General features: G+C 34.8%; 1 protein-coding gene across 1 annotated transcript in view; it reads right to left on the reverse strand.

Moving 5' to 3' along the window:
* Positions 1–673: 673 nt before the first annotated feature.
* nudcd1 (NudC domain containing 1) overlaps positions 674–14,525 on the reverse strand; it is a 32,384-nt gene continuing 18,532 nt past the window's right edge. Inside the window, exons 9-10 of the mRNA XM_079878011.1 lie at positions 2,575–2,734; positions 674–2,410 (exon numbers count right to left, since the gene is read on the reverse strand). Coding sequence (XP_079734137.1) covers positions 2,124–2,410; positions 2,575–2,734 — 447 coding nt within the window. The 3' untranslated portion in view covers positions 674–2,123. The remainder of the gene's footprint in view (positions 2,411–2,574; positions 2,735–14,525) is intronic.

Genomic DNA, 14,525 nt, shown 5'->3' on the forward strand with positions numbered 1-14,525 from the left:
TGGAGCATCAGTGAATATTTTGACCTTTTGCAATAGCTGTGTACGAGTCCCTCAATTGTCCTCAGAGTGAAAAGATGGATCTCAAAAATCATATTGTCACTGTTGGAAAGGGTTCAAATATGCAAAAATGCTGGGAAACCAAATTTGCAGGACCTGGAGGATTTTTCTGAAGAACAGTAGGCAGTTTAACTGTTCAGGACAAACAAGGGACTCAAGAAAAACCATCACAAAACCAAAAATAGTCGATCATCCACCTATGGACACACAGTAAATGGCGTTTACGTAAATTTAGCTTACATTCTGTGGACTATATGTAAACGCCTGTTATGTAAAATATCTTATTCAGGACAGTACTAAATAAAAAAAAAATTAAATGCATTTTGTATGATCCCTCTTATTTTGTTAAAATAATTAACATTTTGCAGATTCTGCAAAGTGTATGTAAACTTTTGACCACAACTGTATACACGCACACGCGCACACACACACAGGGTGAATGGGACACTTTTTTTACCATTGAGATGACTTGGAAATGTGTCCCATTCAACCTGACTTCACCCCTTTATACAGTATACATATTGTAATGGGAGGAGCAATGACGTGCGCATTGGGTGCGGCCTCGGACAGGCTTTTATTTAACACAAAATAAAACAATATCCAAAAAGCGAATAAAAAGTGTTCAATAAATATTTTTGTTCTTTATTATGCCTTGCTAAAAGTCTGTTTGCTTTCAGCCTTCACTGATCTAAGATCTGTCCATTTACACCACAATCAGAAACCAACATCTCTACATGCATCAGAAGAACTGTCCAGGGATTCTGGTGCAGATAATGAATCCAAACATCACAGCCTAATTCAATAACAAACACAAAATTTAATCTGAGGCCTGAACAAATAAGATTCACCCCACTAAACAAAACAGCTGAGAAAGATCTATCTCCCAGGCACATCTCCTTATACCGACAAATTGTATTTGAAAGGTCTGTAACACAAGGTGAAGAACAAGAATGCAATGGCCTGCACAGACGAGGAGATTAATTGCAAAACCAAAGAAAAATGAGCGACTGTAAGAATATGTTGCTTAGTGGTTCAATTTACAGCTTCCCTTGAAATCAGTTTTCGAACAGTTACAATAAAATAATTATAAGTTGCATTTTATTTTAAGATGTCCTTGTAACAGTGTAATTATACATTGTTGAGTAATTAATTAACTACATGTACTAACCATAGAGTTAGGGTATGGTTTTGTAATGTGTATACTCTATTTTGGTTTAGTTTCATTGTGTTTTGGTTTAGTTTTCCCTGTTCTGGTTTGCCTGTGTTCCCTTTTTAGTTTCCTTGGTTGTTAATTAGTGCTACGCACCTGTTCCTGTTTCTGTTAAGTGTGGTTATTTCCTGTGCTTCTTCCCTGTGATTCTCCTACGTGTTTATTACGAAATTTACTATTAAAGACTCCTTAGTTATCCTTTGGGATCATGCGCTTACTACAGCGTACACAGTGCCTGACAGGTTTAGGGTTAGTTGTATGTAACTATGCATAATGCATAGTTATTACTATAGTAATAACATGTAACAAGGACAATGTTATCATAAAATTACATTACATTATTAGTAAAATGTGCCACAACTGTCTGTACAATTTTGACGAGTTCTCATGGCATTTGGTATCTGTTGATCTTTGACTGCTGACTCATATCTGGTGAAATAATTGCTTTGTCAAAAAGGTTTGTTCTGATGGGGTCGTGGTCTGCTGAGAACAAAATAATGGAAAATGTAAATACTTTAACTTTTGCACTGATTGTGGTCAAAATGTTAAAAAACACGACGAGCAGAAAACAGACAGGGTCTTACAGATGCTTTTTTATTTTATGTATCTACATTCTAATGGAATGCAATGCAACATTCATGCTCTAGATTGTGTCTCTGGAGGAGCATATGAGTGTAATATTTTACATGTAAAGACAAGTACTAACACACAAAAACACAGATACATAAGAGAATTTCATACCAACTCAGTCCTGAAATATGACAGTGGTGTACAGGATAAGTTGAATGTACACCAATGAAATCAAATGATCAGCGACCAACCCTGGAGCAGAAGTGTCAATTCATCCAGCAGAATCTTAATTGTTCACTTTCAGCACAAACAGGTTGTTGGCAGTCAGGACAAAGAGTCTCTCATTAGTGGCCCTGAATCCAAGTACGGGGTCATTGGTGTCCAGGTTGGCTACCTGTTGTTTGGCGACCTGCCCGACCTGTCGACCCTGTTTCCGGTTGAAGAGCACCGTGTCGACCGGCAAAGGCTGACGGTAAATGAAGACACGTCTGAGGCACTCACAAAGAGCTGTGTAGGAGAAGTTGGGGGCACAGGTCGCAAACTTTTTATCACGTTTTGAAGCCTGAACATAACCTAAACGTGGGATAAGATGAAAGAATGAAGATTTATAAGAACTCTCATATAAGATCTCACTGTCCAATTAGACATTACAAACAAAAAAAGGAAAGTAAAATCACTATCAGAAGGAAGTTTAAGAGCTTTTAAGACATTTCACAGTGTTCACAAGCTTGTCTTACCGAGTGCATTAAAAGTAGAAATGTGCTCCCATATATTGTTGTCCTGGTTTGTACGGGTCTGCCACAGCAGTGCATCGACATCGTGCCGTAAGCAGAAAGCGGGCATCTCAGAGGGGTCAATATGCACAGAGAAAAGGAACTGGTGGCTTCCTAGGCTCACCTAACAGTCAAGAAAAGGCATGTGAATAATTCAAAATTATCTGTATATCTAACACTAAACACACACTTTAAAAACAATACCGTTTAAAAGTTTGGGGTTGGTAAGATGTGTTTGAAAGTCTCTTATGCTCACCAAGGCAGCATTTATTTGATAAAAAATACAGTAAAATAGTAATATTGGGAAATATTATTACAATTTAAAATAATCTATTTCTTAAATATTCTTACAAAATATTTTTAAAACGTAATTTATTCCTATGATGGCAAAGCTGAATTTTCAGCATCATTACTCCAGTCTTCAGTCACACGATCCTTCAGAAATCATTATAATATGCCAATTTGCTACTAAAAAAACATTTCTTAATATTATCAATGTTTATTTTGGATACTTTGTTGAACACAAAGTTAAAAAGGACACCTTTAATTTGTCTTCACTGTCAATTGTGATCAATTTAATGCATCCTTGCTGAACAAGCATATTAAAAAAAAAATCCTATTGACCACAAACCTTTTAACAAAAGAAAAGGAAAAAAAGAATCAGATGTGTTCAAATTAATTCTTTATATTTAGACTTTGATAAATTGGTCTAGATAATTTTTGCATTATGTACACATTTAAATGATCTACAACATTGTCATTGTTAAAGCATTTGTAAAATGACCAATTTTGTCTATACCTTGTTGCTAAAAAACAAACAAAAAAAACCCCTATATTCTCTGTGCTGTTGCCTCTTTAAGATAATATCTTAGAAGTAAAGGCTGGCAAGCAGAATGGATATGAATGGATATTGAATTCTTTTGAGTCAATTATTCATTGTACTGTCTGTCTATTATGCTGTCACTCTAGCATAAAATGAAATGAGAAAGAAAAAGATCTTCATACATATTCTCATAAAAAGATCCCATTATGGGGCGCCCATCTGAAACGACAGCAGGATTGAACCATCAAGAGTAAACAACAGCAATGCAAGATGGTGGCAGCTGTAAGTCAATCATTATAGTCACGGACATGATGTAAAATGTCTCTCTAGTTATGAATCACAACAGTCTTCATGTTGTACTGAAAATGATAAGCGCTACGACTTCAATTCTCAAGTGACGTTTTTGTACCTCTGCTTTTACACTAGTCCTAAAATCCATTTGATGAACGCTAGCTGCCAACATCTCCTTAAAAATTCAATTTTTGAAATCTCATCTCGCTTTGCTCACTAGTCTAACTGCACATTAAATTCAAAGCAAATATGTGACGGTCGATATTCACAAGTGGTGACAGCTTCATATGATCAAATGCCTCTTAAAATTGCCAACACTTTCATTCGGACATAAAATGCTGCTAAATTACCTCTAGAAACCTATTCAGATTAGGTCTGGAAATAGTTTAATTGCTGATATTTATCAATGTAGAAAGGGAATGAGTGATGCTATACTACAAGAAATATTTGGCTGTCAAAAGTATTCATTATTTGGTTTTGGCATCCAGAGATTAGAGTTGAAATGACAAATATTATGTCCTTGTATTTCAAAATGAACAGTGAAAGCTCTATTTTAACCAAAGTAAGCTGCCTTGAGCTGTACTGCATTCACAGAAAACTGCCTTCTAAGGCAGCATCCTAACTGAAACATCAACCCTCTAAATAAGCCACCATGCTGTGTGATGTGTGCCACACAAAGCAGCACTACAACTTCCAAAGTTTTGGAAGATTTGACTTTACTTTGGACACTTATGTAACAATTACAGCTTAAAGGAAAAGTTCACCCAAAAATGAAAATTATCCCATAATTTACTCACACTTAAGCCATCCTAGGACTCTTCTTTCCGCCGAACACAATAGGAGTTATATTAAATAATATCCTGGCTCTTTCCAGCTTTGTAATGGAATTGGAATTGAATAATGCCCGAGCTTTTGAATCTCCAAAAAGCGCATCCATCCATCATAAAAGTAATCCATACGGCTCCAGGCGGTTAATAAGGGCCTTTTGAAGTGAAGTGATGCATTTTTGTAAGAAAAATATCAATATTTATAACTATAAACTATATTACTGCTATTAAACTAATCACTGGTTTCCGGCACTGACCATATGCGCGTTCACAAGAGAGTCGAGTTCTGGTGGAAGGATGACTCGGGAACTATTCAATGCCATTACAAAGCTGGGAAGAGCAAGGATATTATTTAATATAACTCCGATTGTGTTAGGCTGAAAGAAGAAAGTCATATACACCAAGGATGGATAGAGGGCGAGTACATTTTTGGGTAAACTAACTATTCAAGTTTTTACATTATATTCATTCAATTTATAAATCATTTATAAATATTGAAATAATACAAAATATATTCATATAAAAACATTACATATATGATATAATAATTGTTCATAATATAATTCCGTTCAAAAGTTTGGGGTCAGTTAATTTTTATAAAATTAAAGAAAATAATACTTAAATTTAGTGACAGTAAAGACATTCAAAATGTTACAAAACATTTATATTTCAAATAAATGCTGTTCTTTTAAACTTTCTATTCAAATAATCCTGAAAATATGTATTACGGTTTCCACAAAAATTAAGCATTTTTAACATTTATAATAAGAAATGTTTCTTGAGCACCAAATCGACATATTACACTGATTTCTGAAGGATCATGTGAGACTCAATACTGGAGTAATGATGCTGGAAATTCAGCTTTGCCATCACAGGAATAAATTACATTTTAAAATATATTAAAATAGAAAACAGCCATTTTTAATTGTAATAATATTTAACAATATTACTGTTTTTATTGCATTTATGATTAAAAAAAAAATGCAGCCTTAGTGAGATTTATTTTTAGAAAACATTTTTAAAAAATTATTTCATATTGTGACACAGTGGTGTGTACGGAGAGTAGAGAGACTATTTGCATTCTGTCCTTTTTATTTTTTAACACAAGGAACTCAGGATCATCACCAGAAAACTAGGAAAAAAGGAAAATAAACCACTGTTGTAGAATGAACGAGAACAGAAATCTGAGAACTCAAAACATAAATATGAGAGGAGGAGGAGCTGAACAAGGAACAGGTGGAAATAAATCCATAACCATGGAAACAAACAAGTGCATAATTGAATACCCTGGCAAGGCTGGAAACAGAAACAATACAAGAAATTAAAACCGAGAACACAAGAACTGAAATATACTGAATATAAATACGTCCCAAAGACAAGCAAACAGAGGAAAGACGTATTTATGTATCTTCATTGAGCAAGTGCAAAACATCCTAAAATTGAATTTGACCAAAATGAGGTTTCTTAAAATCATAATGTTGCTGCCTGCCTTTTGGAACAACTTTAAGTCACTTACGTTCTAGTTATCTACTGTCTCCAGACTCTCCACTCATTTGATAAAAAGTCACAGACAAAGCCAACCACTCTAGACACTGCGATTATGAGGGTATTCTGAAATGTTTCCCTGTATTGTTTATGAGAGCAAATGTAACTGACTCCATGATGTGCCGTCAACAGCAGCAGACAAAGAGAACAGGGGGTCATATAATGAAACACATCTTAAAATAAAAGCTCTTAAAACCTCTGTTTCATTATGTTCAGAGTCACACTTGCTACTGTTTGGTCTCTCGGTGAGAGGTCGAAATGTTTATGGCTCTCCACAAATGGGCACCTGGCTGTGCCAGAGCTGCTTCACAAGAACATCACACAGTCTCATGATTAATTCATGAACGCAGTGGTTGTGAAGAGCTCAACAATAAAGATTTTTTTTTCTGCTTGCCTGCTTGACATGCAAATATTTACACAGACACCACCACAAAAAATTCTAAACATTTCATGTCAGGCAGCTGATTAACTTTAACTTGAAGTAAAATTTTTAATCAGCAGAATTAGCAAAAGTAAATGATAGGGTTGGGTAACAATATATATATTTCTCGATTTTAAAGGGATAGTTCACTTTTAAATTAAAATTTGGTATTTTTTAGCTTACCTCAAGGGCATCCAAGATGTAGGTGTCTTTTTTTCCGCAGTAGTTTCAATTTTTATATTTTTAGGTCAAACCGTTTAGGTCAAACCGCGCGCGCATCCTGGTGTGTGACGTGTACGCAGACTGGTGCATAGATATATATATATATACACTAGAATAGATGTCGCCTTGCCTACGGCATTCGTTCCAATGAACTGCCGTAGCCAAGGCGACATCTAGTGTATATATATCTATGCACCAGTCTGCGTACACGTCACACAGCAGGAAGCGCCCGCGCCCTCAGATCACTTGGACGTGGCTGAGTATAAGAGGTAAAAACGATATAAATACTGGCCGTTTTCTCACACAAACCGCTCGTTTCGTGTCTTAGGCCATCAATGTGTAATTACAATGGGGAATTGTTTTAATTTGGACTCTGTGCATGCTCTTTGAGACAGTAACCACAGACCTCCATTAAATGACTGACAGACAAGAACGGTTTGACCTAAAAATATCAAAATTGAAACTACTGCGGAAAAAAAGACACCTACATCTTGGATGCCCTTGAGGTAAGCTAAAACATACCAAAATTTAATTTCAAAGTGAACTATCCCTTTAATCTATCCTCATTTATAAGTACTGATATCGATGTCTCAGCTTTCAAATTCTGTAAATTTTATTATGAAATTCAAATGATGAATACCATTTTGTTGCTCTTTAATGTAGTGCGACAAATTAGCGCCTTTAGTTCAACCAAAGCAGAAGCGATAACCTGATAATCTCTTCCACTTTATAGCTAGTTATTAGGGATGCACCGATTTTTGAAGTTTGAGTCAGAGGCAGTGCTGGGTAGTAAGTGATTACTTGTAATCTGGATTACGTAATCAGATTCCAAAAATTAAGTACTTGTAATTAGATTATATTATGGTTTAAAATACTTGTATTCAGGCTAAAGTTACTTTTTTTTATTGATTACATGTTATTCTCACAATGGCAGTCAAATATTAATAATTGACTGATTCTCTCTACTACTACTTTATCTTTTAAATTTTCTTTTCTAAATGTGCCTATTGCTTGCATACGTTCAGAAGGTCTTCCAGGTTTGTGGAATTGCACAAACTGACCAGCCACTAGTCATGTGACTATCAATGAAAACTGAGACCCACAGCATTTGATCACTGGATTTAAGTACAGTAATCACTTCACTTTTAACAAGTGTTTTCTTAACATTGCATATCTAATCAAGTCCTGATTAACATTTATTATTTCAATTATCACTCAGTTTCAGTGAGTCATTTAACCATGCATTAATATCTTTGGAAGGGTTTTGTCTTTTAAATGCATTAAAATGTACAAATTCTTCACATCATTTCATATTTGCATACAATGCAGTGATTCCCCAACTTTCTTGTTAGCTGACATTTCTTTGACCTAATATATTTACTTGAAGTACCCCCTGAGATTTAAGCCAATACAAATATAATAATATTAAGTTAACTGTTCTCTGATGTCAGTTAATGGTCACATGGCATACACGTAAACAAATAAAATATTTTTTCATCTTTTTTAGTAGTGTTTTATTTTTATTTTTATTGTTTTTATTTTATTTTATTTTTAATTTAAAATGTTTATGACTTAATTACATAATAGCCTGGGAAACCCTGACATAATGTAATATTTAATGCACTTCATGTTGTTGATTACAAAGAATGGAATACATTTTCTTTTTCTTTGTATTTTTATATCAATATGGTACAAGATTATTGAACTCAAATCAATGTGATAAACACATTAAGTCAAGAGTAATCTAAAAGTAATCCAAAAGTAGAATAAATTACCTTAAATATGTAATGTAATGGATTACGTTACCAACTAAAATTGTCATGTAATTTGGAATCAGTAACCGATTACAATTTGTAAGTAATCTACCCAGCTCTGCTTGCCAACAGAGTACCGATATCTGTATTTCCATTGCATTTTTAATTTTTTTAAATATTAAGCAGAGAAACCAAAAGAATATGAATCAAATTATGTGGCTTAGCAAACAGACATTTCTTTCAGTTATTTTTATGCCTAATAGTGCCTGTTAAAATGTATTGTAGGCTACTGTTACTTTCACTGTTCATATTATTGCTCTATCAAATTCTATTTTTAATTTAATTGCACAGTGAATATTTAAAGCTGCTCCAGCAGGGCTCAACCAGTAGAGAGCAGTGAGTGATTTTCTGTCTTTTATTGTTAGATTAACATTGAGGACAAAGACTAGAGATGCATCGATTGCAATTTTCTTGGCCGATTCCGATTTCTGATTTTCATTGTAAGTGTGACCTGCCTGCCGATACCAATTTTGGCTGATTCCGATTTCTTTCAAAAAACTATAATTGACAGCCTACAAACAAAAAAAACAGGTAAAAAAACAGCAATAAAACAAATAAAAACAACAGCTCAAATAAATAAAATAAAATAAAGAGAGATAGAAATAATCACAGCTTTAAGTTTTTCAGGTGGTATACCGTATACAGTATATTCAGGTAAGAAAATACTACAGAAATTAAAGTAATCAACTGCAAAATAACACTGCATAGTCTTCATTGTAAAATTTAAATACAGATTAATGCTTACAATTAGTTACAAAAGTTATTCAAACAAGCGCAGAGTGATTTTCTTTGTCTGTTGTTCTTTTATTAACATGACAGACAGCAGAAGGAATATTAGGCTGCTGTCACTTTAAGAGCTTATGCACGGATCCAATATACTGTTACACAACTTGCGTTATCTTTCTCAACTTGGGTTCCAATACTGACTGTGTTTAACTGAATACTCGCCAAGACGGGCATTTTGACATAATTTTGTATGTATTTGACTGTTTAAGCGCAGTAAGCCGCTCATTTGGTACTTGCGACTTACATAGATCAGTGGTGCGCATGCTTTTGGTGTGAGCACGGAAATGATGCAAAATACAAGCACTATTTAACCAGAGCAAATGAGACGAGTGAGCGAGAGGAGGCGGGTGTCTGTCACTTCGCCGTTGGAGAGAAGTGAGAAAGCGCAGGTGACATTATTGCCTTTGCCGCCATGGCAACAACACGGACCAGTTCGGAATCGGAAAGACGTGAACTAACTGACCTAACAGTCCGGGCCGATCATGCGGAAAATCTGCTGATTCCGTTCCCTGGCAAGTCGATCGGTGCATCTCTAACAAAGACAGTAGTAGATTTATTAGGCTGCTGCCACTTTAAGAGCTGCATGAATCAAACACACTGAAACACACACATTTTCTTTTTAACTGTTTACATACACATAACCGACAATGTTTCACAAGGATACTTGGCTATACGGGTGTTTTGACATAATTTTCTGTGAATTTGTCTGTTCAAGCACAAGAAGACATGAAAGCAAACTCGATTCAATAGGCTATTCAGGCTACTTTTTTTATAATGGCCACCATTTAAATGTTTAATAATTATGTAATTAAATCAGGTAATTGTAACCTTTAATATTATAGTGATGTAGCAACTGGGGTTCCCTGTATAGTTTTCGAAATTGATTTACTAATGCTGGCTTGTTAATCGAATTGAATCGTGAAGAGTTTGTCTCAATGCTCAGCCTTAGTAAATGATTAATACCATCACTGGAAAAAAATCTTACATTTTGAAAATAAAAATTAGTCTTTAAAATAATAAATGAATAGGAAGAGTTTGCCCAAAATGTTTTAATTAGCATCATTCCAAAAACGTTTTTTTATTATGTAAAACAAAAAAGATATTTTGAAAGTCTCTAAGGTTAAAAACTATAAAAAGAATTGTGTTCCACAAACTGTCATACAGGTTTAAAAAAAGATATATTCAAGTGACAGCTGATGGGTTAATCGTTCATTTACTACAGATCTCATCTAAAATATTAAAATAACCATCCATCATTGCATCTCAAGCATTTTTTTGTTTATGTTTAACGGAAAAGCTCATCTTAAATGGTGGTGATGAGCTCTCGAGATACACATCATTCAGATATACAGTAAATGCCAAACCCTCTCCTTTACTTGCTGCTGCCATGGCTTCAGTTGAAAGATGAGTGTGTGTCTCTAAGAGGTGCGACTCTTCAGGAACACAAAAAGAAATACAAGTTCTGCTCACGCACCCACTAAGGGGAAACAAACATGCAATCTGAAATCTCTGAAGAGGTCGACATGGGCAAGGCTCTCCTCAGTACCTGGAGAAGGGCTTGGCAATCTGTGAGAGTGCACTCAGGGAAAGGTCAGTGTGTTTCGCTGCATCTATGCAAGTGATTTAGAAGTGAGAAGAAGGGGGGGGGGGGGGGGGGGGGGGTCCTACTGGGAATTTTATTCTATGGCAAAAGAAAAAAAACATTTGAAAGCCTTTACAAAATGTACTGCATGTACAGGCAAAAGTGAAATCTAGGATGAGAAGTTCTATATTGAGTTACAATACAAAGACAGAAGACGATGATAATTAATGGATAATAATAATAATAATAATTATTATTATTATTATATTAATAATACTTTTATTGTATTTTTATTAATAATAACAATAGTTGAGTCAAACCCTTTGGATAAAAGTGTTTGCCAAATGAATATATGTAAATTCCTAGTAACAAACCCCCCCCCCCAGATGCAGCTTCTAAAAAAAAAAACATGGCCATTGTAGTAGTATGTTGTAGTTTATTTGTAATACATTTTTTGGTGAATCTAATAAAATATTTCTATTTAAAGTTACTTTTTGTAATGTCTAATTTGATTATTTTCTCATCTAACACAGTGACTTAAAATTTGTTTGGGGGGGGAGGGGGTAATGTCTCAGCTAAACTTGATGTGTGACTGATTTGTGATTAGTTAGATTAATCAAATCAACATCATGTAATTAATAAGATTACACATTTTTATAGCTTGACAGCCCTATACAGTATATGTAATTTGTATTTAACTAGATGTACCGCATGGCGGTACAAAATATGACCGCCGCTCAGGCCTGCACTGGCTTTCCACAAAAAATATACTTATACATACTAAGTATGAAAAATCTGTGATTTTTTTTTCAAAGGACCCTCCCATTCAATTTCTACAAACCTCTACCAAACGGTTGAGGTGCCTGTTGATGGTAAAAGTCAGTTATCTGACTTTGGCATGGGTTTGTTGTGTTTTACTGAAATAAAAAACATTTTTTCCCCAAAAAAGTGGTTTTATCTTGTAGCCCTGGTCCCAGAGTTTTAAAAAAACAATGTTAACAAAATTAAACTCATTCCCACTGTACCTAGTAGAACACTTAAGTAAATGTCCCATTGAAATTAATGGGATTTTATGGATTTAGGTGAAGAAAGTGTACACATAATACATTTTGGTCTGTACCATGAAGAGAAAACTGATTCAACTATATAAACTATATATTTTCTGAAAGCGTAGACTCTCAGGATGTGATCTAACATGGCATGAAACATGTCCCACCCACCTCATTAGTATACTGCCTAAGCATAACACATTGGGTATTGGTAAATCGGGTATATGGCTGATACCTAAAAAAAGTAGTAGTATGTGCATGTCTGTCTGTGTGTGTGTTTGTGTGTGTGTGTCTGTGCGTGTGGATGTCAGTGTGTGTGCATGCTTGCGTTTGTTTGTATTCCTGCATATGTGTGTGTGACAGTATCATCCTAAACCAGCAACCCTTCGCTCAACAGCACCATCTACAGGCCGATGAGTGTACAGTCACTAAATGTGCACATAAATGAATTTATTTTATACCCCCCCATGGATGAAATTCTACGAAACTTAGCATACCCCCAGAGGATGTCAAGTTAATCATACACATGAAATATGGTGCAGTTCTGAACATCTCAACTGAAGATAGGGGCGATTAAAGCAGAATAATATTGCATTTTCATTTTTTATGGGAGGGGCGCAAATCACAAATGAGTGATTATGGGCTAGGTTGATGTGGGCCCTTAAGACCAACATACCATAAAAATTTCTCCATCCTCGGTGCCACGGTTCAGGTAGTTATTTAGGAAAAACTACATTTTTTGGGTTTGGGGGGGGGGGGGGGGGGGGGGGGGGAGTGGCCCCCGGGGACCAAACGAAATTTTTCCATAAAAGTCTAGTGGGGCTACATGCCCACCAAATTTCATGTTCCCCGGTGTTTCAGTGTCCCTGGTATCGTTGACGAAAAATTCAGTAGATGACGGAAAAAAAAAAAAAAAAAAAAAACCTTTGACAATCCCTATATGACCGCTTTCGCTAGCGGCGGTCATAATTATTGTAATTATATATTGCTAATTTAATGCCAAATACAGCTAATTTTGGATCCAGCATCCAAGTTTCTGAAAAATAATTAAATGCTATCAACTCTCCTACTATTATTTCAAGTATTAAAGACTAAATAACTTGAAACTGAGTTTCAAAAGCTATCATTTACTAACTATTCATAATCAGGTGTAATTAGGCTTTCATTCTGTCTTGTATGAATATGTACAGTATAATCAATCCATAGACTAAACAACTAGAGTGACTTGACTTGATCATCACAGCTGTACCGATAATAAAAGCCCTTATTTGAGGAGTATAGAAGGGAAAATTATTTCTTGTGATTAAATGAGATTTCTGGCACAAAAGACTATTGAAATCTAAATAGTAAGCCATCATAATACTACTATCTTTGCTTTCAGCCACTTCACTTTTAGGTAACTGATCCCTTGATTACATGTCAAAGAGACAGTTAGCGCTAGATTGTGCCGACCATCAAGTGCAGGAATGTTACTTGAAGCACAAGATGCCAGGAGAGAAAAATCAATATTGCGTTTCTCTTAAAGCACATCATGAGCCTCTTATGAGAACTTGAACAAAATAACAGCTGTGTTAGGTCAGTAGCAATTTAAACATTGATCTGAAAGCAATGAAATCTTTACAATCACGCCAGATTACATTTACTTATTTATTATTTTATTTTTTAAAAGACTGCCACAATTTTCTAAAGCAGAGCCAACTGGTCCTGTAGGTGATATTGGTCATCGCTCAGGTCACCAACATGCCGGGGGTCCATAATAAATTCATGGATATTCCAATATTAAGATGCTTAATGCTCAACTTAAACTAATAACGAAATCTGTTAATGAAATTAAATAAATGTAGTTTTCCCACACTGTGCCATGCAGTTTAAATTAAGGTTTATTATCTAAACATGCATAGACATGGTCTGGACAATTATTTACACCTAAAATGATTATATGAAATATAACTTACAAATTACAGACAACATCTGGACTTTGAAGCCATCCCCATTTAAAGGACCTATGTTTTATGCTAATTGGCATTCTACCAGCCTATAGAGTGCAACAGTGCCTGCCCACTTTTTCAGCTGTGTTGGTTCCACAATTATTTTTTCCATTAATTTCTCCCATAGAGATATTTTAAAGTCTTTGTTAAACTGTTATAAGCAGTGAACCAAACCAACTAACTACGAGGTGAAGCACAACATTACAAACTTTGAGTTTAAGCAAAACAAAAAAAATTTGACAAAAAGACAACGTTCAAGACTGTGTACTTAATGGCTTTATTGAGGGAAAGAACTCCAATCCCATGAACCACTTCAAGCTAATAAAACAAATCGATGGAGAAATATACAACTTCTCATTTAAAGTTGATTATTTCTGTATAAATAATCTTACATTTATTGCAAAATGTAAATGTATACACCTATTTAAGTATTTTGAGAGCGAGGGGAAACCGACTCAATTACATCATTTAGATTGCTTTATGAGAGTGAAATCTTTAAAAAAATGCTTGGTTCTTTCAACCCAACTGTTGGGTTTAAAATTGTATTTAAAAATGTCCATATTTGAC

This window comes from Squalius cephalus (genome assembly GCF_949319135.1).
Source record: "Squalius cephalus genome assembly, chromosome: 8".
In the NCBI taxonomy this organism is placed as follows: domain Eukaryota; kingdom Metazoa; phylum Chordata; class Actinopteri; order Cypriniformes; family Leuciscidae; genus Squalius; species Squalius cephalus.